The sequence below is a fragment of the Aedes aegypti genome, chromosome 1 (genome assembly GCF_002204515.2).
Source record: "Aedes aegypti strain LVP_AGWG chromosome 1, AaegL5.0 Primary Assembly, whole genome shotgun sequence".
Taxonomy (NCBI): domain Eukaryota; kingdom Metazoa; phylum Arthropoda; class Insecta; order Diptera; family Culicidae; genus Aedes; species Aedes aegypti.
In genome coordinates, this window is record NC_035107.1 from 238026448 (window position 1) to 238054405 (window position 27958).

The window sequence follows — 27958 nt, forward strand, 5'->3', positions numbered from 1 at the left end:
AATATTGGCTGTGCAAGCACTTAGATTAGATTAGATTAGATTAAATAATGAATTGTATGTTCCATCTGAATTGTAGCATAAAGAAATTGCTTTCGAGTTTTTAATCAGTGATATTTTTGGCTTAAAGGGGTAAGGAGTTGTAATATCGCTTTCGTTTAGTCGAGACTTTTGACCACAGAGTGGAATCCCCAAAATAATGTATTATGGAACTGAATGGAATGAGAGTAGCTTACCAGAGATGAGTGAGTTCTAGTTTGTGTATAAAATGAGCATGAGAAATACATGAGATTCAGAAGTTTTGTAACTATCAACTCGACAAGTGTTCACCTACATTATTCTCCCGAAAATACCAGATAATACAACAACGTTGCTAGACATCCCTTTGGTTGAGTGTTGAAAAGCATCTACGCTTGTTGCTTGGCTTGGCCCGCGTATTCGACCTGTGCTGTTTGGGCCGGCCGCGTGAAAGATAACTGTTGGGCGAGATTCGTTCGTAGTTGACAGTCGTATACCAACCCTGCCAGAAAGTGACCAAAGCTGGAAGGATACACTCAGAATGACTAAATTCTAGTAATTTATGGCTATTTTCTATCTGCCTCTCTTTCATCCTGCATGGCATTATATTCCTATTTGTCAATTCATCTGGGTTGAAGCATCGCTAAGCTTCAACCCAGGCGAAATGACATTTAGTGCAGAAATTCACAACAGAATGAAAGAGAGGCAGATAGAAAATAGTCATTAATGCATAAACTTTAGTAACTCTGTGACTATTTTTATTTCTGAGTGTACGATGCCGGGCAGGAATACTACAAAAATGGTTCGGATCCGATTGGTACAATAAGGCGTGGAGCGCAGCGAGCTAGGTGGGCGGATCAAGGGGTCATCCTTTAATAGCGTAAGGGTTTATGGGGGGAGGAGGGGTTGGAGATTTCTGACGTGCCACACAAATTATTTATAATTTTCATACAAAAAATATTACTACGTGGGGGAGGGGGTGGTTTAAAGATAACTAATGGACAGCCCCCAAGTGCATAACCACGAAAAATGACATTTGGCAATGACGTCATTCCTATTGCAATCTCGAACGAGTGCAAAAGAAAGCAAGGCCTGCTCTCTTTTACTATCCTCAAGGCCTCATGCTTGACGATAGGAATGACGACAAATGTTTTGATGGAAAATCGTTGTTTACACGTGGGAATAGCCTACCTTGTTGTGTCTACCGTGGTGCATAACGATTTGGCGATCGTGTGGCAGAACAAAGAATGGAGGGATGCAGCCACGAACCGAGTATTGTGGCGTGAAACTGTAAAAAGCTCAGAATAATAACTAAGGCGTTGTGATATTTTTCAAGTAATTCAAAACGAAGTAATTTAAATATCCAAAAAAAGTTGGTAATCCAATTCGTTCTGTTTTATTCAGGTTCAAATTTTGCTTCAAAAGACTCAAAAGTACAGTGCGCGCACTTACAAACTAATACAAATAGGAACGTCGCGAGTTCATAAAAAAATAAAATCGATTGTTTTTTTTCGAAAGGTAATATACTACACCTAACTTATTTACAGTAACTTAGAACAAAACGTACTTTTTTCTCAACAATGTGAGCTATTTACAATTCCTTGTCCGTAAAAATGACACAGTGTACAACTCGGGAATGGTTGTCATTAAAAAAATCTTTTATAACTTGAAAGTAGTTTCTTAAATTCTAGAACTTACTATTTATTTGTTGTACAATCGCTCATAATTTGTCTATTTACAAAACACCTCTCGCATCTTCCTGCTCGCCCAGAGACGCTGGACGTCATATGCTGAGCGAGGGCCTCTTCTTCCGCTCGCCTTTGCTGTTTTTGCCGAAAATGTTTCCGAGCGCCTTCGAGACGCTGTTGACGCCGAGCTTCCGGCGGAGGGGCAGTGCCCGGAATAGCTGCGTCGAGCGAGCCTCCCGGATAAGCGATTGGAAGGCGAGCGAGACGCCGGCAAAGTTTTCCGCGGCCGATACTTCGTAGAACTGGCACGAGTAGCGGAAGGACAGCTCCTGGCCGTCGTTGACGGAGATTTCTCTGGGGAAAAAAAAAAGAAAAAAGATTTTTTTTCAGTTCATGAAAAGTAGACCTCATGCATGTGCAATTATTTAGAATTGATCATCAAATCTTCAAGCCTACAAATATGAAGAATAAAATTACTCTAAGCTGCAAGTTTGATCGATCGGTGGCGTATTATCGATCAAAATTTCAGCTCAGAGCGCTGTTTGGCTTTTTAAATTTGTGCTATTGAAGATTTGAGATTTGGAAAAGTTTCTATTTACTTTAGATTCTGTCAGGAATTCTTCTAAGAATTTGCATCGTTTTTTAGAAGTCCTGTAAAAATGTAGATGTTAATTCATCCATTTTGTTTGTCATGCATTTCTATTGCAAATTAGTTCGATATTTCATTCAGATGTTCCTGCTGGAAATCAAATTAGCATAATTTAAACTCAAACTCTAAGAATATGCAAATTTTATCGAAAGTTTCTACACTTCATAAAATCTGCATCGTATTTAAAATATTTTACGATATAATAGTTAAGAATGATTGATGAAAAATTTTGTACCGTCAAATGGGGTTGCAACACTTTTTAACTTCAAAGCTATACAGATGAAAAATTAAAGGATTCAGATGAGCTAAAAACTTTATGGTATCCTAATCGCTACGCAAAAGAATACCACGCGATGTTTATTTAATTATAATTTGGTTTCCAGGGATCAAGAAAGACTAAAAAAATACATCTTTCACACTACCCCTGATGTGGGGTAACTTGCAACATACAGTGCTACATACCTAAATTCAATGTCAAAAACTTAATTACTTGTTAGCACTGAAACAAATTGAAGAATTTTTTATGAGATCTCAATGAACTGATTGGTGAAATAGTTTTTCAAACAATGCTTTAAATTAATTTTCGTCCTTACTTTTTTTTTTTATTTCAAGATTTCAGTAAAAATAAGAAAGCGATCATTTTAGCATGGGAGTCAGGTACAGTTAAAGCTACATGAGTCGATATTCAAGGTACCACAAAGTCCTGGGAATATCGAGTTGGGATCAGTCACTAGCAATACTAAGACGAGTTTTCCGTTGAATCATTGACGCAATATATGATTGCCCTACAGTATGCGAACCATAGCGTTGATGGTTGAGCATAAATTGAATCACGATTCGTGATTTAAAATTGTGATTAATTTGCTATAACTAAGTCCAAAAGATTTTAATATGGGGTACATTAGTAATGTGGTGTATGTCGCAAGTAGAATGGTGAGCACGTAAGCCTTTCGTGTGAACGCAATTGTTTCAGCTGTTATATCGCTTTAAAATGTCGTGATATGTGCTGTAAATTTCCGAAAAAAAAACATCGTAAAGTTCAACGCATCGAAGCCATATTCACTGAAACTCATATAGCAAAAACGAAATTCGAGTGTGATCTGTATTGGTGCTAAATCCCATCTCGAATACCGAACTGTCGTCGTTGCAAGACTCGCTAGTATCCAAAGAAGCTCGCAGTAATTCAACATGTGGTAAAATCTGATATGTCTCCAACATGCATATGAGCGCTCTCGTAAAGCTCATAATGTCTAAGTTCGCCACGTTTCAGAAATCCACAAGTGATTAACTCAAGAGAATGAAGGATTCTTTAACACTTCAGTCGTCTCGCTGTTGTATTTTGTACAACACTGGTGAAAAAACTCGCTTTTCGTTCACAACAGCTGCGTGGTGGTTCTGACGGTGGTCACGCGACGACTGGAAGGTTAATTAAGTTTGCTTCAAATAAAAAAAAGTTGAGAAGAGAAACTGGACAGAACGAGCGATTCTCGCTGTGCTCAAATGGAGAAGCTAGGCGAAAGCGACAGTGATGTCCCATTGACTATTTAGCTATTATATTAAAATATCATTTAATTAAAACAATCGCTATTTACGTGTCATTTTGCAATACATAGATGCCGCATGCTTTGTACACGTTGATTGAACCGATTTGATAACACTTATGCAGTCTTATTTAAGCCTAATATTTTTATTCCCTGTTATTTTTTAAATGTATTGAAAATCATATCTGGCATAATTTGTTAATATACTTTCACCTTACAACAATCATCAATTATAATTTAAAGAGTATATTAATCATAATTACTTTTAAACGCAAGTGCACATTTATCAGATCAATTGAGTGTATTTCGACAGATTTCTCTGGATGATCTCAGAAAAGTAGTATATAGCATAGGTAACTCATCTGGTGTTGAAAACGTGAATCTTCAAGTACTGAAGGACTCGTTTGAGGTAACTGGCGAATATTTACTAAATATTGTTAATGAAAGTCTCGAAATTGGCAAATGCCCACAAAATTGGAAACAATCAGTTGTTGTACCAATTCCGAAAATACCTGGAACAACTAAAGCGGAAAAATATAGACCAATTAATATGCTACCCATCTATGAAAAAGTGTTGGAAGTCATCGTAAAAAATCAGTTGTTGGATTATTTGAAAAGTCAAAAGATATTAATTGAAGAACAATCTGGGTTTAGACAAAACCACTCTTGCGAATCAGCTCTTAATTTACTTTTGTACAAATGGAAAAGGATGATCGAAGAAAAAAAAGTCAATAATTGTGTTGTTTCTGGATCTTAAACGAGCATTCGAAACAATTTCACGCCCTATCATGTTAAACTATTATTAACAAAATCACACGGAGTGCTTGTTTTGGCCACCCTTCTGCCGCCATGAAATTTGACAGATTCTATTTTCGCCAGCCGTGCGCGGATGCTTGTTTACTTTTCAATTTTGATCTAAAAGTACTCTAGAGTGATTAAATTACAAGCAGTGCACGAACTTATTATTGTAAACCGTTTAACTGGCCACATATCAAATGATCAAAGTGGAAAACAGAATGTCACCAGAGAAAAAGCCAAGTGTTTTGCGAAAGAATCTGTCGTGTATGTATGTATGTATGTAAGGGTTACCACTCATTGTTGCAGGGCACAGCCGTTAGACAGTAGACTGTCCTCTTTGTATGATGTTATCCAGTTGATTGTTCCAAACCTTTGTTAAAATTCAAGGTTTACTCAAGGCAATCCCAAAATTACAACCCAGATTCTAGCCACTGATCGACTGGTCATGTCATCATACAAAAGGATGTCTCAATGAATGGGGTTGAAGGACCATCCTCTATCAACAATATGTTACTGACAAGGAGTTGGCAATTCCACTCTCCCCATCCATATTGCTTCAATTGGGTATCCTGTATGGATAATGGTATATTATGATAGATACGATTTGTACAATTGATTATCAATTGTAAATAATTGACTTACCATCAGATTTAACCTCACCTGTTTGTTATTCCATTGTGTATCTTACCTTTCATATATTTGGAATCTTGATATGTAGGGTAATAAGGGACAAAATGAGTCAGAGGGCAGGATAGGTCATTGTCGTTTTGACGCGCATTAAATATTGTTTTTCCGACATTAATATTTTTAGAGCATGTAAAGAGGCATTGATTTGAATCTACATATGGGCTACGTATTAGGATAATTATTTTAAACAATTCTTACTTGTTCCTTCAGCGATGCAATCGAAACATAATTGGAAAAGGAGGAAGTAAGTTCGCTCTGTTTTCTGAAGTCATTTGTGAAATCTTTTTCTTCTGCTGAAGGACTATTCTGTAATATATATCGTTGAAACACCATATGGCTTTGAAATTATTATGTAAGGTTGTTTTTATATTAATAGCATACATTCTGAAAACTGATGGAAAAGCGGATATCCAACTCAATGACTTTTCATTTGCCTTCTATCACATCATATTAGTGTATGAAATAGTCTTACGACCGATTTCTTCACCCCCGCTTAGGCCCTAAACTTAGTTTAGTCATATGGGCAAACGTGATTTACGGCCCAAGCGAAGATGAAGAAATCGGCCCTTGGAAGGAAACAAGTTAAGTCGATTTGTATATGGAATGTTATAAAGATCCTTTCCTTCGGTGACCCATCTTGCCCATCCTTACCCTACTCAAATACATTTTTTAACAATACACCGGTGATCTCCTCTCCTAAATACTGTTACTAATACCAATTCAGACCGCCTCACTTCGTTGCGATCTTCCTCCGTGCTCTCCATAGTAAAGGTTTGAGATCGACCATTGTTCTGCTGTTTTTTCCCCTCTGGCCAGGTACAACACTTCCTCCCCACACAGATGCACTTTCTCAATATACACTTTTCTCCCTCATAGCACAACAGAACCTGTGTTGGACAGCAGAGCCCGTTTTTGTGTGAATCAAACTCTAATACCTATGTGTTATTATTTTTAGAACTCCATGGCTTCCGTCTTCACCAAAAACTCGCTTTCCACTTCTACAAAGTCACTATTCGACATGTTTATTAGATTTGAATTTTTCAATAAATCTCTAAACACATTTTAGCATCACACAATTGTCTTCACATAATTTGCCGGGTGGCATAGCACCATCAGCCGAATCAACTTTTCACCACCCGAACTTGAAATAGCGCGGAAGCGAAACAAAACGTGACAGGAAATTTCAAACGCAGCCACCCGCGCGCACAGCCTGCTGCGATTGACCACCATGTTGCTTTGCGAAAGAATCTGTCGTATGATGAAACTGCGTTTCAGTGCTGTCTCCGGGAAATTTCTAATGGATCTTTGTCAACGTATGCCGCCTGCAAGAAATATGGAATTCCTAGATCCACGTTTCGATACCGTTCAAGTGAGAAGTGATGTAAAACCACTAAAAGAGGGCCGCGGACAGTGCTTACCGAGCAGGAGGAAACAGCGGTTGTTTCATGGTTGATCGAGATGCAACACAGAGGTTTTCCTGTGCAACGACGCACATTGCTTTTCAAAATCAAGGAAATCCCGACAGCACCCCGCAAGACCCCTTTCAAAAACGACTGCCCTGGTAAGTGTTATTTATGTATAATTGCTTGAATTTGTAATTTTACACCTTATTATTCATATTCGATTTTAGGGAAGAAATGGTTTGAATCATTCATGAACCGCCACCCCAGATTGGCAATACGTACACCGGAATCTGTCACAGCAGCAAGTGCACGAGTTTCTAAAGCTGATATCCGAGCATGGTTTCTGGAAATTTCCAACTGGTTTGAAACTCAAGGAACAACGGACATTCTGTCTGATCCCAGCCGTGTGTTCAATGGTGATGAGACGTCGTTCTATCTTGATCCAAAAACTCGAGCAGTACTTGCTGAAAAAGGTTCTCAAAACGTCTATGAAGTGGAACGAGCCGATGGTAAGTAAAACATCACGGTAATGTTCTCGTTCAATGCCGCTGGACTAATCGTTGATCCCTTGGTGATCCTGCCGGGTCAACGAATCAGAAAAGAAATAGCTCAAGCTTTCCCAGCTACCTGGGGACTGGGATAGAGTGAACGTGGATGGATGACTACTCATAATTTTACTGAGTATATCATCAAAATATTCCATCCGTTTCTAATTAAGAATGGCATTCAGCTCCCGGTGGTTTTCTTTGTCGACGGACACTCCTCACATGTGGCCATTGAGGTAGCAGATCAGTGTCAAGACCTCGGGATCATTTTGGTTGCTCTTTACCCGAACACAACACGTATGACACAGCCGGCAGACGTATCGATTTTTAAGCCACTTAAGGATCAGTGGAGAAAACAGTTGGAAGAATGGAGCTTGGAACACCCGGGAGAAATCTTCACTATCAAACAATTTGGCCCCACACTGCAGAAAACGGTGAATAAAGGCATAAAGAAGGACAGTATAATCAACGGATTTCGAGTGTGTGGTTTACATCCTTTCAATGCTGATAATGTCGACTACACAAAGTGCATTGCGGTGGCTGATCGAAAGATCTCCTCAGAATCATTGACCCATGCCAACGAATTTGAACCCACAGGTACGTTACCGTTTAAAAAATAACAATAATTGGCTAGCATTAATGAGTTGTTTATTTAACAGATGTATACGCTGGAGTTTGCAAAGAACCTCCTCATGAAAGTGTGTCACCGTCTAATTCATTTGCTGAAGTGCTTGAGAGGTTGCTACACATGGTAGAAACGCCTGACCAATTACCTCGTCCATTGAACGCAACAAAGCTGAAATTTACACTGTCTCCTTTCGTGTCAATCCACACCGATAAAATTGAGCAAGCCCTTGAATTTCTTGGACCGTCGACCATCTCCAAATGTTTGGACGAAACATTAACTGAGCTTACGAAAGAGGAGAAATTCGTTCGTTATTTTTTCAAAGAGTTCTTGCAACCTTTTGTCACAATTCAACCAATACCGATGAATAAAGAAAACGATCAACAATTTCCAGGTTCGTCCAGTCCAAATAACATGACAGATGAAAGAAGCTTTCAAGAAGAAGCAGTGATTCAGCCAGCTGGTTTGGCTCCGTATGAAGCAAATATCGTTGCCGAATCAATTGTTGCTCCGGTGGAAATGTTCCAATGGATGCCGGCTTTCATCACTACTGCACTGACGAACTAGAAGCGGACAACTTAGGAGAATCGAGTAAACCGAAAGCAAGCCAGGATTTGGAGATCAGCTGTGAAACTTCAAACCAAACTTTAGGGGTTTTTTTTTCAAAACATATGATCAGTGAATCAATTGTCACCCAACACGCAGCAACAAAGACATTGTCATCTCCTATTCTTGTTGCAACAATTTCATTCCGCAACATCAGTTTATCATCACTTGAACAGAATATAGCAATGATCGATCACCACGTGCGCATCGATTTTGTGGGCTTCGCATTGCAATTCTCGAGAACTTTCTCCGTGTTGATAAACATTGAAACATTATCGAACAGCATCCATAAAACAAATTTGGTTTTGTGTTTGAAATAACTGATTAATCGCGAGTTGAAAAGGTTGCAACAATGTTGCGCTCTGTGATTGTCATGACAATTTTGCTTTTGATTGTATCTTTATCCGCAACAGTTGGGACAAACGTTTGTGAGCGAGCTTGCTTTGTTGTTTGTTTTTCGTCTGTTTTGATGACAATTTGATTCACTGCATATGATTAATAACAATATTGACTATTTTTTTTCTTGTAGGTGACAATCATGATGTCAGTCGGCCGGAGCATGTATTACAGGATATAACGAACAAGTCTTCCAAATTCTCCATGATACCAAGTTTGGATGACATATTGAAGCTTCCACCAACACCACACCGAAGCAGCAAACATCGAAATTATACGAAGAAGTTTTATCCGATTCTGACTGCAGGAGAAAGATTGGCAGAAATGAAAAGAATAGAGAACGAAAAGCAAAAGATGGAACAGCAAAAAAAGCAAAGAGCCAGCGACCGTCAAGCAGTAAAAGCGAAAAAAGCAGAACTCAAACAAAAACGAGAAGAAGAACGCAAAAAGAAGAAAGAACAAGCAGAATTGTTAAAACTTGAAAAAACGGCCAGTAAACTCAAGCGCAAATGTGAAGATCAAGCGAAAGTTGCAAAGAAACCGAAAAGAAAGGAGAAGAAATTGAAAAATAAGGATCAGGCAAGGTATTGAACTAATTATAAAGTGATGAATGATTTTTCAAGAAAATTATCATTTACATATGAGTAAACTCGTTATAAACACAAGATTGTAATGAGGTTTGAAAGGAAGGTGGGATTATTACTGTTGCTGTTTCAAATAAAAATGATTAAAGTAAAGCACGACTTTTACTTCATACTATGGCTCATTGGTGGGATTCAATAATAACTCATCATCAAGCAGAGGGCCTTCCTTAGCCGAGTGGTTTGAATCCGCGGCTATTAAGCAAAGCTATGCTGAAGATGTCTGGGTTCGATGTCCATTAACCATGTGGTCATTTTTTTTAAGATTTTAGAACCCTTACACCCTTCCCCATCGTGGTCATTTGTCCACATTTTGTGGTCATTTGTCCACATAATTTATACGTTATTATGCTTGATTTTGATTGTGTTATTTTGATGTGCATGAACATTCACTGTATCAAGCATTATGACGTTATTATTAAATTTGTTTTGAAAAATACTCAAATTACACTTAATTTTGATGTGCACTTAAAATTATATTGAAAAATTGAGGACTGAAATTTGGCAAAACCTGATTAATCCTTCTGTGAAACAAATGCATAATCATGAGTCTAAACATATTTATCAAAAATCAAATTATCGTCAAATCTGGAGGGTTAGGCTCTCTGAGATAGCTAGGTACTCAAACAATAAATAATTTGTTGAATTTGATTATTTAAATCATGGCACAACTTATTTCGAGTATTTTAAATTTAAAAAAAGCTGGTGTGAAAGTTTTCACTGGCCTGGCTAAATAAGGAATACTGCTTGGCTATATTAGGAAATGTATGGCCAAATTGGGAATAAGTGCAATACCGTAAAACGGGGTAACTTTGATAATGCGGGTAACTTTGATAATGCGAGACTCTCAACATACTAAACGAAATAACAAAGTTCCTGTTGATCTGTTAAGCAAAACGAATGCAAAAGTAAAGAGTATTAGTATGACACTTCATGTTAAAGCTATTTCCTTTGGAATCAAGTACATTTGAGGATTTATATACGAATATGGAAAATTTATAAGATTTTAGCAATTTTGAAATGCTCTCAAACAATCTGTTCTACGATCACTATTTGATGAAGTCATAATGAATTCGTCACTTATACTTGATAGCCTAGTTATAGTAGAACTCGAATTCGGTCTCAAAACTCTTAGCGAATACTATTTTTACAAACTGGGACCATTTTTGTAATCTAAGTCAGAAAGATATGCAACGCCCTACAAATGTTCTGTAATTCATTCAATTTTGTTCGAGTGATGCTCCATTATCAAAGTTACCGTAAAACGGGGTAACTTTGATAGTTTTTTCGAAGAAAACTTGAATATTTATGCATGCTGATTCAAAGAATAATACTTTATATTTTTAAAACAAGTACTGGCATCCTAGCTATCGATTGCAGTCGATAGATTTCCAAAAGATTTATTATGAATGGATTTATAATTTTTCATATACCGTAATCCGGGGTATCATTGATCAGCGGGGTAACATTGATCGGAATGATCCATCTCATCAAAAGTACGTATTATCATTTATTGTTGAAACATTTCCAAATCATGAATGGTGCTTCTCTTTCTCATATCCATGAGCTAATAAAAGTTAATGTTTTTGTGAAAATTGAGTTAACCTTATGCGTAAATTTGTCAACTTTTTGAAATAATGATTTTAATTGTTAAAGATGACACTACAGAAGATTCATGTCTCACACAAGTTCTGCAAACGATATAAGCAAGGAAAATGTGATTCTTACTAAAAATGGCATCGCCGAAAACGATTCCGTTGTCAAAACTTTTATAAGTATGCTCAATTAGGCAACATTACCGAATTACTGTAAATAATGTAAAATTTCTTTAGGAAATTGCCTACCTTCAGGCGTATTTCGTGGTTCGAGGTGTTTTTAATTTTAAAATAACTCAAAAAGAAAATGACTTGTAAGCGTTTGGTCTTCATATACGGCTTCAGGGGCCATGATTTAAGTAAGTAACGACATTTTCAGTATTACCGAACGTTATTTACATAGGTGATCAATGTTACCCCATATCAGCTAAACCAAAAAATCGCTTAAAACATTTATTTTAACATGCTTAAATCTTCCAATAAACAAAATACAGTATACAGTCTCGAGCTATGGGTGGCAGTACTTGTTTTAAAAATATAAGACATGCCACATTTGCATTTTCAAACGAAATATTGTAGAAACATTCAGAAAAATGATCAATGTTACCCCGGATTACGGTAATCGAAAGTTGGTTTTCTGTTTTGGGGTAACTTTGATAATGGAGTATGAATCGAACAAAATTGAATGAATAACGGACATTTGTAGGGCATTGCATACCTCTAGGCGTTTAACGTTATATGGAAATTTCTGACTTAGATTACAAAAATGGTCCCAGTTTGTGAAAATGCTATTCGCTAAGAGATTTGAGACCGTATTCAAGTTCTATGATAACTAGGCTGTCAAAGATAAGTGGCCAACTATTTAAAACTACATGAAATAGTGATCGTAGAACAGATTGTTTGTAAGCGTTTCGAAAACGCTAAAATTGTGTCAATTTTTAATATTCGTATAAAAAGCCTCAAATGCACTTGATTCCAATGAAAATACCTTTGACATGAAGTGGCATACTAATACTCTTTACATTTGCATTCGTTTTGCTTAAATGATTAACAGAAACTTCGTTATTTCGTTTAATATGTTGTGGATCTCGCACTATCAAAGTTACCCGCATTATCAAAGTTACCCCGTTTTACGGTACCCCAAAACAGAAAACCGACTTTCGATTATATGAAAAATTATATATCCATTAAGAATAAATCTATTGGAAATCTATCAACTGGAATCGATAGTTAGGATACCAGTACTTGTTTTAAAAATATGAATTAAAATTATTTGCAACAGCATGCATAAATATTCAAGTTTTCTTCGAAAAAAAACTATCAAAGTTACCCCGTTTTACGGTACTTACAAAACAACAAAATAATGAGCAAAACAGCATGTTTTTGACAATTTTATATAATAAATAACAAGAACTGATTCGAAACTATCGATAATGATTTTTTTTTTAGGGAAATGTAGAAAAAACGTAAAACGCGCTACCCGTGATATTCGAATCCGCGTTGCCATGTAAAAATAAATAAACGTTTGTTTGTTGCTGAAAATAACGATCCACAAGCTTTAGCGACAGAGAGCGTTACTGTAATGGTGTTGAGCGTTAATACAAACTACAATTATCTTACATATACAAAAAAAAAACCTATTTGATTTGTTTAAATACGAATGATAGGATACTTCAACGCCAATGTGAGTTTGGGCATATGCATAAGAAAATTGTAGTGAGGTTTAATGAGGTAAAATAACTATTATATGATTAAATCTAGCTATATATCAGTTTATATGCCCTAATTATAACATGTGTGTTACTCGGGATTTGAAATTCTAATTTTAAATAGATTTATTACACAGAAAAAAATATTTAATTTTCAATGTGATGTAAACTGTAGTCTACTGTAAAAATAAATCTAATTCGTGTGTTGTTACATCATCATGTAAATTTAAATGAATATACATTCAATTCTCAACTAAAAATGGATGAATATTGCATGATCGTGTAAATTTATAGTGAAATCGATTGAAAAATAATGGATTGATCGTTGAAATTTAGGTTTATTTCGATGCTCCAAATATGTGCATGAAAATAAACTTAAATTTACAACATATTTTTAGCTGTTTAGGCATTCGAATACCGTTGAGCATGTAGGGGGACTGGGGGTAATTTGCCCACGTTAAGGAAAACAGCGATTTTAGATGTGAAAAACATTATTTTGTGCTCTTTTCAAATTATGGTCGGATAAACAAACATGCTTTCTTTCAAATAGTAGAAACAACTATCCATTTTAGCTTTTCTGGGGTTTAAAAACTAATTTTTAAAAAATGCTTGCTTAACTGCATATGTATTGTTTTGCGGGGTAAAACGCCCCGCTTCAGTTCAACGCCGGTTAGCCATGCTGTAAACGTACGCACACAATCATGCTTGTTTATAGGTTGCATACATCCGGGCGTTTGTTCAGATGTTATTGTTCAATAGTAGTATACATGCTGATGCGAAAAATGTACATTTGTAAGGTTTCAAATTGCGCGTAACTTCAATATGGCATTACATTTGTTAGAATTTGAATTCCATCGTCTGTTTTGGTGTTATGAAATAGGGGTGGGCGTTTTGCCCCCAGAGTTGATTAAAGTTTAGGTCCTTCGATAAGCTTTTTTAGGACAAATTTAACATATTTTTTGCATGCAATACAAACTATGACAGTGCACAAGTTGGCTCTCGGCGATAGTTTCAAAAATTTGGTTATTTATCGACCTAAAATATGACCTTCAAAATCGCACAAAATTGCAACGACAACAGCGAAAAACGTTTTTATCGATTTTCTTGAGAAAAACACATAAAAAATTATCAATAGAAGCATTTTTATCCATTTGCTATAACCTAGGGTGAAAAAAAGTATTCTTAACCACACCGTTCGTCCAAATCGAGGGTGGCGCGTTTTGCCCCCTATGGGCATATTACCCCCAGTTCCCCTACATGTTATCAATGACGCATTGCCGCTAAAGTATTTCACAATCAACTGATTTTTCATAGGCTCAAGTGCTTTAAGGCATTACGAAGTCTTGTCAAACAATAATCTGGCTAGTTTGGTAAACCCATGTACTCACGATTCAAATTGTTTTACATGGAACTAATTGCTACCTGTTGTATATGAAGCGATGTATACTTCAAGGAATACTTTACGAATCGAATTTTCGGTTATGGGTAGGGGAACTGGGTGTAAAATGCGCCATTGGGATAAAACGCGCCACCCTTGTTTGGAATGAACGACGTGCTTTGGGACGCTGTTTTTCACCCGAGATAATAGTAAATGTATTAAAATGCTAACGTATATATATTTTTAAGTGTTTTCCTGGCAAAAAACGTGAAAAACTCGAAAAAACGATATTTGCTGTTTTCGTTGTAATTTTGTGTTATTTTCTAGGTCATTTTTCAGGTCGATAAACAACTAAACTTTTGAAACTATCATCGAGAATCGACTTGTGCACTCCCATAGTTTATATTCCATGCGAAAACAGTGTTGAATTTATCCTTAAAAAGCGTATTGAAGGACTTAAACTTTAATCAACTCGTGGGGAAAAACGGCCACACATATTTCATAACACCAAAACAGCCGTTTGAATTCAAATTCCAGCAAACGTAATGCCAAGCTGTAGTTACGTGCCAATTTGAACCTTACAAATGCACGTTTTTCGAATCAGCATTTATACTATAATCGAACAATAACATCTGATCAAACGCCCTTATGTATGCAACGTATTTGCAAGCATGATTGCGCTTGCGTGCGCGCGAGCGACTAACGCCGAGATCAGGTGGCTAGGGACGTTCCGATATTGCGAAGTATCGATATTTGATTCGATACGATTATCGAATCAAAGTATCGATACCACCGATATATTGATTCAAAATATCGATATATCAGAATTTCGTATGATATATTTGAATGGAGCAAAATCCCTGTATCGCTTAGTGACCTGTCAATTAGTTTGATGAGATTAAACTAAAACAATTGAAGACTCAAATTTATTGGTTTTTTGACCGTTATGGTCATAGGGGAACTGAGTGTAAAATGCGCCTTTGGGTAAAACGCGCCACACTTGTTTTGAACAAACGACGTGCTTTGGGACGCTGTGTTTTATCCGAAATAATGGAAAATGTATTAAAATGCGTCTCTTTATATATTTTTAAGTGTTTTCCTAGCAAAAAACGTTGAAAACTCGAAAAAACGTTTTTCGCTGTTTTCGTTGTAATTTTGTGTTATTTTCTAGGCCATTTTTCAGACCGATAAACAACATAGCTTCTGAAACTTTCACCGAGAATCGACTTGTGCACTCCCATAGTTTGTATTTCATGCGAAAAAAGTGTTGAATTTATCCTTAAAAAGCGTATTAAAGGACCTAAACTTTAATCAACTCGTGGGGCAAAACGGCCACTCCTATTTCATAACACCAAAACAGCCGTTTGAATTCAAATTCCAGCAAACGTAATGCAAAGCTGTAGTTACGTGCCGATTTGAACCTTACAAATGCACATTTTTCGAATCAGCATGTATACTATAATCGAACAATAACATCTGATCAAACGCCCTTGTGTATGCAACGTAGGGGGACTGGGGGTAGTATGCCCACGTTAAGGAAAACAGCGATTTTTGATGTGAAAAACATTATTTTATGCTCTTTTTTAATTATGGTCGGATAAACAAACATGTTTTCTTTCAAACCGTAGAAACAGCTATCCATTTTAGCTTTTCTGGGGTTTATGAATTAATTTTTAAAAAATGCTTGCCTAACTGCATATGTATTGTTTTGCGGGGTAAAATGCCCCGCTTCAGTCCGGCGTTAGCCGTACTGTAAACGTACGCACACAATCATGCTTGTTTATAGGTTGCATACATCCGGGCGTTTGTTCAGATGTTATTGCTCAATAATAGTATACATGCTGATGCGAAAAATGTACATTTGTAAGGTTCCAATTTGTGAGTAACTTCAAAATGGCATTACATTTGGTAGAATTTGAATTCAAACGGCTGTTTTGATGTTATGAAATAGGGGTGGGCGTTTTGCCCCCAGAGTTGATTAAAGTTTAGGTCCTTGGATAAGCTTTTTTAGGACAAATTTAACATATTTTTTGCATGTAATACAAACTATAAAAGTGCACAAGTTGGCTTTCGACGATAGTTTCAAAAATTTTATTATTAATCGACCTAAAAAATGAACTTGAAAATCGCACAAAATTGCAACGAAAACAGCGAAAAACGTTTTTATACGTTTTTAGCGATTTTCTTGAGAAAAACACATAAAAATGTATTAAGAGAAGCATTTTTATCCATTTTCTATGATCTAGGCTGAAAAAAAGCATTCTAAAACACATCGTTCGTCCAAATCGAGGGTGGCGCGTCTCGCCCCCTATGGGCATATTACCCCCAGTTCCCCTATTTGCGAGTATGACTGCGCATGCATGCGCTTGAATGACTAACGCCGAGATCAGGTGGCGCGTTTTACCCCGCAAAAAATAAAAATGCAGATAAGCAAGCATTTTATAAAAATTGATTTATAAACTCCAGAAAAAAGAAAATGGATGGCTGTTTCTACTATTTGATAGAAAACATGTTTGTCTATGAGATAATGAATAAAAAAAGGCTTATAATAATGTTCTTCATAGCTAAAAACGCTTCCTTCCTTAGGGGGCGCGTTTTACCCCCAGTTACCCTACGTATTTTCTGATAAGATACATTATAGTACAATTCGAAAGGTAACTGTTGTTTTCAAATACAAAAAGTAAATTATATATGCAGAAAAACTTACAATTATTTTCCTTTCGATATATCGGAAGGAAATATCGATATATTGAATAGAAAATATCGATACCAAAATATCGATATTCCGATATATCGGAAGTATCGGAACGTCCCTACAGGTGGCTCGTTTTACCCCGCAAAAAATAAAAATGCAGTTAAGCAAACATTTTATAAAAATTGATTCATTAACTCCAGAAAAATGAAAATGGATAGCTGTTTCTACTATTTGATAAAAAACATGTTTGTCTATGGGATAATGATTTAAAAAGAGCTTATAATAATGTTCTTCATAGCTAAAAACGCTTCCTTCCTTAGAGGGCGCGTCTTACCCCCAGTTACCCTTCCAGTGTATGGAATAACATAAAATTAACGGCGTAGAAAGCAGCGATACAAAATGGAAGAAAACATGGCAAAATTTAGAACATCCGTTATTATTTTGTTTATTGGAATTTAAAATCGTACCATCTAGGGTAAAGATCTAATTTTCGCCACCCAAGAAATTTGCACTAATTTTCGCCCCTTCATACAAAAAAGTCCAAATTTGTATGAAGGGGGCGAAAACTAAAGCATGGCGAATATTAATACATCTACCATACAGGGCCTAATTTTGAATGTTTGTCTTTGTCAGTTTAAAAAACTTTGTTTAGCTCCAAAAATATGATTTTTAGAAGAATCATAGGAGCTGGTGAGTTTTTACTTCACAAGTACAGTTTGCGATCGAAAAACAAGCTTACATAGGAATCTTCAGTTTGTGTAGGATTATTATATCAGCAGGTAATCTACAGGACCACAGAACAATTTATGATTTTCTGGAAACGAATCCATTATTACGGAACAATGTCATTCAAGGTTATTGTATATTTGGGACGATAGCATTCAGCGTGATTCGGGGAAATGAGTTTCGAGCTTAAGCTATAGAATCTTTTCAAGAGAGTTTTGATTGTAAAGGAAGACATGTTACATTAAGGTGAAGATGAATCGAAGCCAAAGTTGAAATTTTCAAGAGCACGGATCTGGAGTACCAAACATCTGTTGGAGCTGCAAACCTAATCGATTGGTCACCACCAGCTTGAAGTTAGGCTTCGATTCATCTTCACCTTATGGTCTGAAATGTTATGATTATTAAGTCAAAGAAACCTAATAATGACGCACCTTCCGCACCACTGACATTCTTGCTTTTCTTAAGCGTATTTAAAATACTGAGGTTTTCTCTTCACGAAATAGCTTGAGAGTGGGATGATAGATTTATATAATTCATTCACTTTTGTATTAATTCAGGACTCTTACGTGTACAAATGTAAAATTGTAGATTTGTGAAGAATCCAAATGTAGTAATGTATGCTACAAATTATCATAAAAGTGTTGACATTGGTCTAGAGTTCTTCAGTTTGGTCAATAGTGCATTACTCAACAATTGAAGTTCTGGGGCAGTACAATGTTAGCCGGAATAGCCGATGGGGTAGCTAGTTGGACTATAACAATATTTCATGAATGATAATAATTACACAAAATTGCTCCGTAATTCCTTACAGCGCTTGAGCCTTTGAACAATTAATCAGTTTTGGAAAACTTTAGTGACATGCAAGTGTAATGTGTCAATGCAAACATTTGAACATGCTTGACAAAGCCAAACTAATCTTTTTAAAATTAGACTTTTCAATGGTTTCATCTCAAAAGGGCGTAACTCCAAATTTTGTCTATCTTTTCATTAAAATCTCCACCAAGAGGTTACAAATAACTAAGCAAACCAACTTTGAACCAAATTGTGATGTTAAATTTCTCTGCTAATCACGGCCAATAAAAACCCGTTCAAATAACTCAGATTTCCTTTGAATTAGTGAACTTATCCAATCAAAAGGGCTTAACTTCAAAACGGGCCCTACGATTTTTAAAAAATTCTGCTCAGACATGAAGCTAAGCTATAGAAAACGACTGGTGAGCACAGATTGGATGGAGATTTTTTTTTCTGATAACAACGGTCAGGGGAGCACCGTGGGAGTATAATCCACTGTGGCTACTATTGGAGCTATGGCCAAAAACTGTGCTTTCTAACCCATCAAGGAAAAAGGAAATGACGTTCAAAAACGAGCACTGGACGACCCTTACGAAACTTTAACCCGTATAGGCCTGAGTGAAAGCAAAAAGTCTAAAAACCCTCACCGCTTAGCGAATTCTTAATGGATTCCAATGATTTTTTGTCAGTGTACTGGCATACATATCTAGTTTCTAGAAGTGGACAGAAGAACGGGGAAATATTCATGTGGCCGGAGTTATTCCGGAGGATCACTGGGTCAGGTCGGGTGAGAAGGGTACTGTGCGTTTGTGCCCCTGGAAGTAGGCAATTTTCAAGTCAAAGATAATTTCCAGAATCGGCTATAATGTGGCCACTACATTACGGAATTTCAAGAAAATTGCATCAGTGTAAACCTTTTGAGAAACGATTGAATTGGATGACCATGAGTTTTGTATTTTACTAATCCTACAAATGACCATTTTCGGGTCCCGGGACGCCTCAAACTTACGATAAAGTGACCAATTTGTATCTGAACATCTGTGCCAAGCTTATGGGAATGCATTTTAGTGCACAATTATGTTTGATTTCTACTTTTCGAGAATTGAAACAGTTTAGTATTCAACAAATCTTAAGCCGGTTCTTCTGGGCATTACGTCCGAATGGCCACATCCGGTATATTTTAAACGATGCAAAACTCTTAATTTATAAAGTTGAATATCAGATCTTAATGATTTATGCAAATTAAAATGATTGCCATTGCAAATAAATAAGGGTGACTTGGCATGTCCCAAAAATAGCCCATTTTTACCCGACTTGACCCAGTAACCCATCGGAATAACTCCGGCCACATGAATATTTCCGAGTTCTTCTGGCTACTTCTAGAAACTAGATATGTGGGTTAGTGAACTGACAAAATATCATTTGAATCCGTTAAGAATTCGCTGAGCGGCGAGGGATTCAGTATTTTTGCTTTCACTCAGGCCTATACGGGTTAACATTGTGATGTGCTGAAACATTTCGAAGAGCAGCTTCAGATTCAACAACTCTGAAGAGGCAGACGATTTGATTGCTGAGACACGCAAAAATATTATTTTTGTTACGTATTAATCACATCGTCTTTCTAGTCGTAACAACCTCAAAATCAAATATTAAAAGTCTCTAAATATTTGAGAAATACTTAACGGCTTAAATATCAACGTCCCATAAAAAAAATATAAAATTTCCATAAAAAATGCTAAATTTGCCAGTAAAGAAACAAGGGTAAAATCAACAGAAAAATTAAAAATTTACATAAAAAAATAAAGAAGTGCATAGAAAAAACAAAATTTTCCATAAATAAAAAACTTTTGAGCAATAAATAGATTCAAAAGTGCAGTAGAATCGACAATAATCTCACTAAAAAATATCGAATTTTACATTTAAAAATGTCAAAAAGTCCCTATTTTCTTCACAAAAAGCAAGAAATAATTATAAATTTTCCACTAAAAAAGCCAAAATTTGCAATAAATAAATAATAATTCGCCCACAATAAATCAAAAATTTCCATTCAAAAAATCAAAAAGAGCAATAGCAGTAAATGCAAAGTTGCAATAAACAAACCCAACTGAGCAATTCAAAATGACAATCAATACATGAAAATGTTGTAGAAAATTCCAATACTTCAGTAAAACTTTCCATATAAATAACGTAATTTTCCAATAATGAGTAATAATGTGTGTAATGGATTTTATAAATTTTCAGTCAAACTGAAGCATTGTTTTCACAATTGGAGCTAATTAGTCGTCGTATGTAGATGTAGTAATTGCATTTTAGAGTTCGATAATTAATAACGTAAGAACTCTGGGAAGGGGAAAGCGGGGAGTTTGGCCGGGTTTGAAAAAATATTTGTTGCCATATAGAAAAAAATAATGTTTCATACAAAAAATCATACAGGCGAGGTTTCGAAAAATCACAAAAAAATGTTCGTTAGGCGCTACAATTTTAACTATTTCGGCAAAGTTGAAATGAAACATGGAACATGGGATAAGGGGAATTTTAAGGTTTAAAGTACGTCCAGACGGAAGTAATAATATAGTATTTAAAATAAAAATAACTTACGCCTTCATAGAGTTGCTGATTTAGTCCCCACGTCATATTTTAAGCACAATAGAAAAACAAATAATTTATTTTCAGAAGACCACTCAAAGCACAATGACAATCATCAAGATTGGGAACACTGCTTGAATTAAATCAAATTTATTTTGCATGTATTATTTTCAGAATGTGTTATTCTGAGACTACCTATCAACATATTTTGAGAAAAACGCTTACAGTTTGCTCTAGATCGATAAACATGCGTATATAATTTTAAAAGTATGGGATTTTTCAATAAAACGACCATAAAGAGTAAATTTGGTACCCAAGAATGCGGTTAAAACTCAAGATTTTGCTTTTTTTATACATATATAGTTTCTTTAGTAATCTAAACTAGTTTTGAACACGCTTATTACTTTACTTTTCTGCTGATAGTAAAAAGATGGTGTATCAGCAAATTTGATCATAAGGAATAGATCAGTAAAGTGACTCAGCGTCAGGAACTGATGGAATATTATTGATGTTTTTAAAAGCTCTACCTTAAGTTGAATAGTAAAGGATACCAACATACAATTTGTTCATTAAATTTAGGATTTTATTCATGCGAAAATAATGCTTAAACTTGACGAACAGTTTTTCTTAGAAGTTTTTGCAAAAACTATTTAGGTCTTCAACCGAAAGCATTTTGTAAGTTTCTGTACTTTCATAACATTGTAGAATAATAGTTGAACGATACACAGAAAACCGTTTACGATTTCATCAATAAATAAAAAAGATATAGCATAAACAAGGTGTCCACTTTATAAAATGAACAGTCCTTACTTCGATTGATGAGTTTTTTTCCTAAATATTTTTTTTTATTTGCATACGAACATAACGCTTTTTAAATTCTCTTCTAATAGGTTCATTTTTAGATCTAATGGGTTGTCTCAGTACTACAAATATGGTTAAGCATACTGTAACGCTACTTTTGTACCTCATCACCCACTTTATGCAACTACGTCAGTGGTCTAACAACACTTAGCGCGCTCGGCAAAGTTCCATCATGCCGCATAAAGTGTTGCCACAAATGATGCTTAGTTTGTAAACACCAGTTCCCTGGCTGGTGGGGCATGAGAGCATAAGCTTCTACCAACAATGTAGTTGGACATAACCCAAGTAGTGACATAAGTGTTCCTAATATTGGAAGATTAGATATCCCATGTTCCATGTTTCATTTCAACTTTGCCGAAATAATTAAAATTGTAGCGCCTAACGAACATTTTTTTGTGATTTTTCGAAACCTCGCCTGTATGATTTTTTGTATGAAACATTATTTTTTTCTATATGGCAACAAATATTTTTTCAAACCCGGCCAATCTTCCCGCTTTCCCCTCCCTTCTTACGTTATTAATTATCGAACTCTAAAATGCAACTACTACATCTACATACGACGACTAATTAGCTCCAATTGTGAAAACAATGCTTCAGTTTGACTGAAAATTTATGAAATCCATTACACACATTATTACTCATTATTGGAAAATTACGTTATTTTTATGGAAAGTTTTACTGAAATATTGGAATTTTCTACAACATTTTCATGTATCGATTGTCATTTTGAATTGCTCAGTTTGGTTTGTTTATTGCAACTTTGCATTTACTGCTATTGCTCTTTTTGGTTTTTTGAATGGAAATTTTTGATTTATTGTGGGCGAATTATTATTTATTTATTGCAAATTTTGGCTTTTTTAGTGGAAAATTTATAATTATTTCTTGCTTTTTGTGAAGAAAATAGGGACATTTTGAGGTTTTTGTGTAATGTAAAATACGATATTTTTTAGTGAGATTATTGTCGATTCTACTGAACTTTTGAATCTATTTATTGCTCAAAAGTTTTTTATTTATGGAAAATTTTGTTTTTTCTATGCACTTCTTTATTTTTTTATGTAAATTTTTACCTTTTCTGTTGATTTTACCCTTGTTTCTTTACTGGCAAATTTAGCATTTTTTATGGAAATTTTATATTTTTTTATGGAACGATTAATTGTCTGCCAATACTTAACGTTGGATGTGGGTATCTATATTTAAATCAGCAAAAATAGGGTAACAGGGCTAATAATTGATACAGTTTTTAAAATTCTGGCGAGAGTGCTTACCTTGCATGGTCGAGGTCACTCTTGTTCCCCAGCAGCAGGATCGTGTAGTAGGACGGAAGTTTAAGCTTGGTTAGCTGCTGCAGGTAGTCGGCGGCCTCCTCAAAGCTAGCCTTATCACAGATGGAATACACCACGACAAACGCATCGCCCCAGCGAAGATGCTCATAAAGGCAGCCCCGTTTCTGTGGGAGATTAATGCAGAAATAAAGAAGTTAGAACATTATGATTGCATATTCGATTGATTCGGGCTTACGTCGCATTTGGAGGTGTCCAGAATTTCCACTTCAGTTGTGACACTATCGTAGATGACGCTGTGTCGGTAAACGAAATCTGAAACGATACGCATATGTAAGAAACGAAAGATTTCAACTGTTCTAAGCAAGCGACGAACCTCTCGAAGAACTATATTCTCCAATGTATCGTTTCGTCAGATATCGCACGGTGACGGCTGGAATGAAAGCAAAAAGGAAACCCGATTAGTCACAATCGCTATTTACACACATATGGTCAGGCCCAAACAAAAACCCTCGGACCTTTTTTACGTAAGATCGAAAGCAAAAAGTGACCCAGTCCGGGGCGCGAAACTGTCACGCTTTTGTCCGTCACGTTAGATGACCAAAAGTTGAAAACTGTGTCAACCGACCTTTCCAACCTCTCTCAATGGCAGTTATCGACCGTCGTGGACGGTCCCGGTCGTCGTCAATTTGTCATGTCAAACAAATTGAATTCGATTCGATGGAAATGCTGCATTTATTTAAATAATGCAGCACGCGTCACTAATAATCACAATCACATGCATTTCAATCACGATACGGCGGACGATGACGACGGCAAGTATGTAGACTCGAGTGACAAGTGCGTCGGCCTTTTACAGCACCCTTGACGGTCACCGAACAGATTCAGCTACGTTTCTGGAGAAGAAAGACCACCTCCCTTAAACGATGCGCATACGCATCACTTGTTGTAATTCAGAGGTTCCCAAAGTGTTTCGGTGGACTCAAATTTATAATTTGATGCAATGTTTTGGACGGTTTCTAAATTATGTATTGATTTCAGGGATGGTGTACCAACCAAAGTTGGAATTTTCGAGAATGTTCTATTGATTGAATATGTTTTCGAAATCCTGAGAAGCTTGATTTTCAATTGAACTAATGGGTCCTAAATTAAATGCATAGCATGTTTTTGAGCTTTTTTGCCATTAGTTAGTAATAATTTGTTTTCCTCTTTCAATGTCGGAATTGCCTTCTGAGTTTTTTTTTCCAAAATTTTAGATAATTTCCAAAAGGGCTTAGCGACAGGGTCCAATTAAAAAACTTTGTTTACAATTTTTTTCAACCAATTGAACATAGAGGGTCCCATACGATTTGAGAACCCATGCATCGGCCGTTCCAGCATGGTGTTTGCACATTCACTTTTATTCAACTCGTTTTACAGTTTTTACAAAGCGTGCGGCTTTCCCTGTCCATCAACTAGAGCCAGAGCGGTGGTGCGCTACACGAGTCGCTTTCTGCTTTGCATGCACACCTTTTTGTTGCACGAGCGCGCACTCTGCCCACGATTAAAATAATTGGAACCTTGATTTTGAAAACCGAAATGCCACACATTACCGTTCGTCGTCGTCGCCGGTGGTTGTTTCGGGCCAAGTGTTTCGATTTGGTTATGCCTATGGATTGATTGTTGGTGGAGATTTCAGAACTTTGATCGTACGTCGTGAGTGTTCAATGCAATTGAATAATGTTTTTTGTTACTAAATATTAAAAACGATCACAGTCTGTTCTTAATTTTGAATGTAAAATATACTTATGTAAGTATGATTAATTGCTCCCATTTAAAGAAGTTTGTACACGAATTACATTTGAAATGGCATATCTCCTTACAACGTAGGATAAAGGCATCAACTTTTGGGTTATTTCTAGTTTTTGACCCATTCACAAGATTTTGGACTAAAATAATCTAAAACTTGGTGCGAAATTCTTGTTGGTCGAAAATTATGGTTTTCGTGTAATAGAAATAATCAGAGAAATTACAATTTATATAACTATTTTTAAGAGGAATGTTTTTTCAATAGACGTACAAATGACTCATTGGATTAAGGAGCACACGTAAAAGCTTCTTCCTTCTTCTTGGCATGACGTCCACACTAGGACACTGGGCTTACTTCTCAGCTTAGTGTTCTTATGAGCAGGTTGGAAATCATTGGACTAAGCATTGCCTGCTACTCCGTTGTCAACACAAGAACAAATCGCCCAATGGAAGCTTTTTACAAGTTGAGGTCCTTCTTTAGCCGAGTGGTCAAAGTCCGCTGCTACAAGGGAAAGCCATGCTGAAGGTGTCAGAGTTCGATTCCCCTTCGTTCCAGGATCTTTTCTGGCAAAGAAAGCTCTCAGTAAATAACTGTGGAAGTGCTCATAAGAACACTAAGCTGAAAAGCAGGCCTCTGTCCCAGTGAGGACGTTAATGCCAAGAAGAAGAAGATCATCATTTGAATTCCTATGCATCATGGTCCGTTCATAGGTTCCTTAGCTAACTCGAAGAGTTTGGCTTCTTTTGTTCTTTCCTGGATATATCCTGGTCCATGCTATGTTTTTCAAGCTACACACCTTAACTATTTTACAGGAATCCGTGAATTTCACAGTAATCTCAACAGCTGAAAAATTCGAAGAAATAAATTAACAGAGTTTGGTAATCTTGTCCGACTTGTGACCGTCTAAAATTTCTAATGGCGTCTCACTATGACTGATGTTTCAAAATTAACTTCAAAATTGATTGTTAACACTTCACCTTTTCAACTTACTCTGTGCATATCATTCTTTGTGAACATTTTGTGATTGTGTAGGTGGTATATTTTGTCTATTATTGATTGCATGTAGAATGCCTGCATATATTGCACTTAATCTATCTGTATCTGTTCTTCTGTTGATACTGTGCTCACTGTTTACTATGGGGTCATGCACAAATTACCTTTCGCTCCAAGGGGAGGGGAGTGGGTCGAGCCAAGCGTGACAAGCCTTACAAAATTTTCGAAGGACTCATACAAAAAACGTGACAAAGGGGGGGGGGGTGTGGGGGTGAGGTGGTCGAAAAAGTCGAAATTTAGCGTGACATAATTTGTGTACCATTCCTATATGGCACATTTCTAGGAGAGGTAGTTTGTACTGTTTGTTATGTTTATCTATTTTTTTTACTTTTTCTAGGTCTAAACGGTGGTTGTTCTGAGTATACCCCATTAGGCATAAAGACGTTAGGCATAAAGACGTTAAGCATAAGGATGTTAGGCATAATGGACGATAGACATAAAGACATTTGGCATAATGGATGTTAGGCATAAAGTACGTTAGGCATAATGGACGTTTGGCATAAAATAACTTTCGTGTGTGCCATTTGAAACTCGTCTTATATCGAAAATTGTTCGGGACCATTTACAAATTTCAGTCCACTAATAGGGGTGGGTGTGTGTCCTTAAGATGTAACAGCTCATAAAAAAAAAATAGTTCAAAATTCATACGATTCATTATGAGGAGGTCGGTTGATTGGTTGATCATAAATGAGTATGTTCGGTGTTATGAAATTTGATGATGAACCCATTATCGTAAGATATGGAAGAAGGTTATGGTCATTATTACCATTATAAAAAGCAGCTCAATCCATTTTTGACATTATTTATTTATATTTACGATGGGGCCCAGATAGCCGTAGCGGTAAACGCGCAGCTATTCAGCATGGCCAAGCTGAGGGTCGTGGGTTCGAATCTCACCAGTCGAGGATCTTTTCGGGTTGGAAATTTTCTCGACTTCCCAGGGCATAGAGTATCTTCGTACCTGCCACACGATATACGCATGCAAAAATGGTCATTGGCATAGTTTGCTCTCAGTTAATAACTGTGGAAGTGCTCATAAGAACACTATGCTGAGAAGCAGGCTCCGTCCCAGTAGGGACGTAACGCCAGAAAGAAGAAGAAGAAGAAGATTTACGATGTGCAATCAAGATGCATTTTTTTTTCTAAAGTTGTTTAAATGTTTTAGAGTTTATGTACTATTTTTGTTATTTTTCTCTTATATAATTGCGTTCATTCTAAAGCACTAATAATGCAAATGAGTTACTTGACGACAGCAATCAAGAGTATTTGTTACATTTGTGGTAATGTCACAACCATCTTCTTGGCGTTACATTCCCACTTCGAGTTTTATTAATTTAATGTAGTGAGAACAGTTCTTTTGCCTCTTTTGCAAACAAGTTTCGAAGAATCAATTTTGAAAGCAATTTGAAAATACTCGAAAAGTAAAATTCGATTAAGTTTTTATTTAAGATACAGGAGCCACGTGACCCAGTTCAGTCGTTCAAAAACGTGAATCTCATCAAGTAGACTATGTTGGGTGCATGAATTTTCTATATCATTAATGTCATTAAATGCGGGAAATTCAGCGGGAAATATAACATTTATCTACAGTAATTTTGGGGTTGCCCTTAGCAACGGATGTTTTGCTATTTTCAATGCATTTTGCCTACAGCAGCAATGGACGTGTATTTCAATGACTTCACTAACTGTGATTTGCTTTGCTTGGCTACTATAGAGTGAATTTCAGGATTTTTCCCAACACTTTTTACCATAGTGCAGTATTTAGCATGGCGTGCATTCAGATTCAAATTAATATTCCCCATTTTATTTCACATAACCATTCAAGAGCAAGTCGAAACGAAAAATTTTTATGGAAATATTTACATCTACAATACCAATAGCTATGAGAACAGCAAGAATC

At 36.2% G+C, this 27958-nt stretch overlaps 1 protein-coding gene across 5 annotated transcripts in view; it reads right to left on the reverse strand.

Annotated features, from left to right (window-relative positions):
- Positions 1-1369: 1369 nt before the first annotated feature.
- The window catches only part of LOC5574917 (ras-related and estrogen-regulated growth inhibitor-like protein), a 272312-nt gene continuing 245723 nt past the window's right edge, over positions 1370-27958 (reverse strand). For all 5 annotated transcript variants that reach the window (XM_021837329.1, XM_021837327.1, XM_001661672.2 and 2 more), the window contains 4 exons: positions 23593-23649; positions 23455-23531; positions 23202-23383; positions 1370-2057 (listed from right to left, as the gene is read on the reverse strand). In XM_021837329.1, coding sequence (XP_021693021.1) covers positions 1799-2057; positions 23202-23383; positions 23455-23531; positions 23593-23649 — 575 coding nt within the window. In that variant the 3' untranslated portion in view covers positions 1370-1798. The remainder of the gene's footprint in view (positions 2058-23201; positions 23384-23454; positions 23532-23592; positions 23650-27958) is intronic.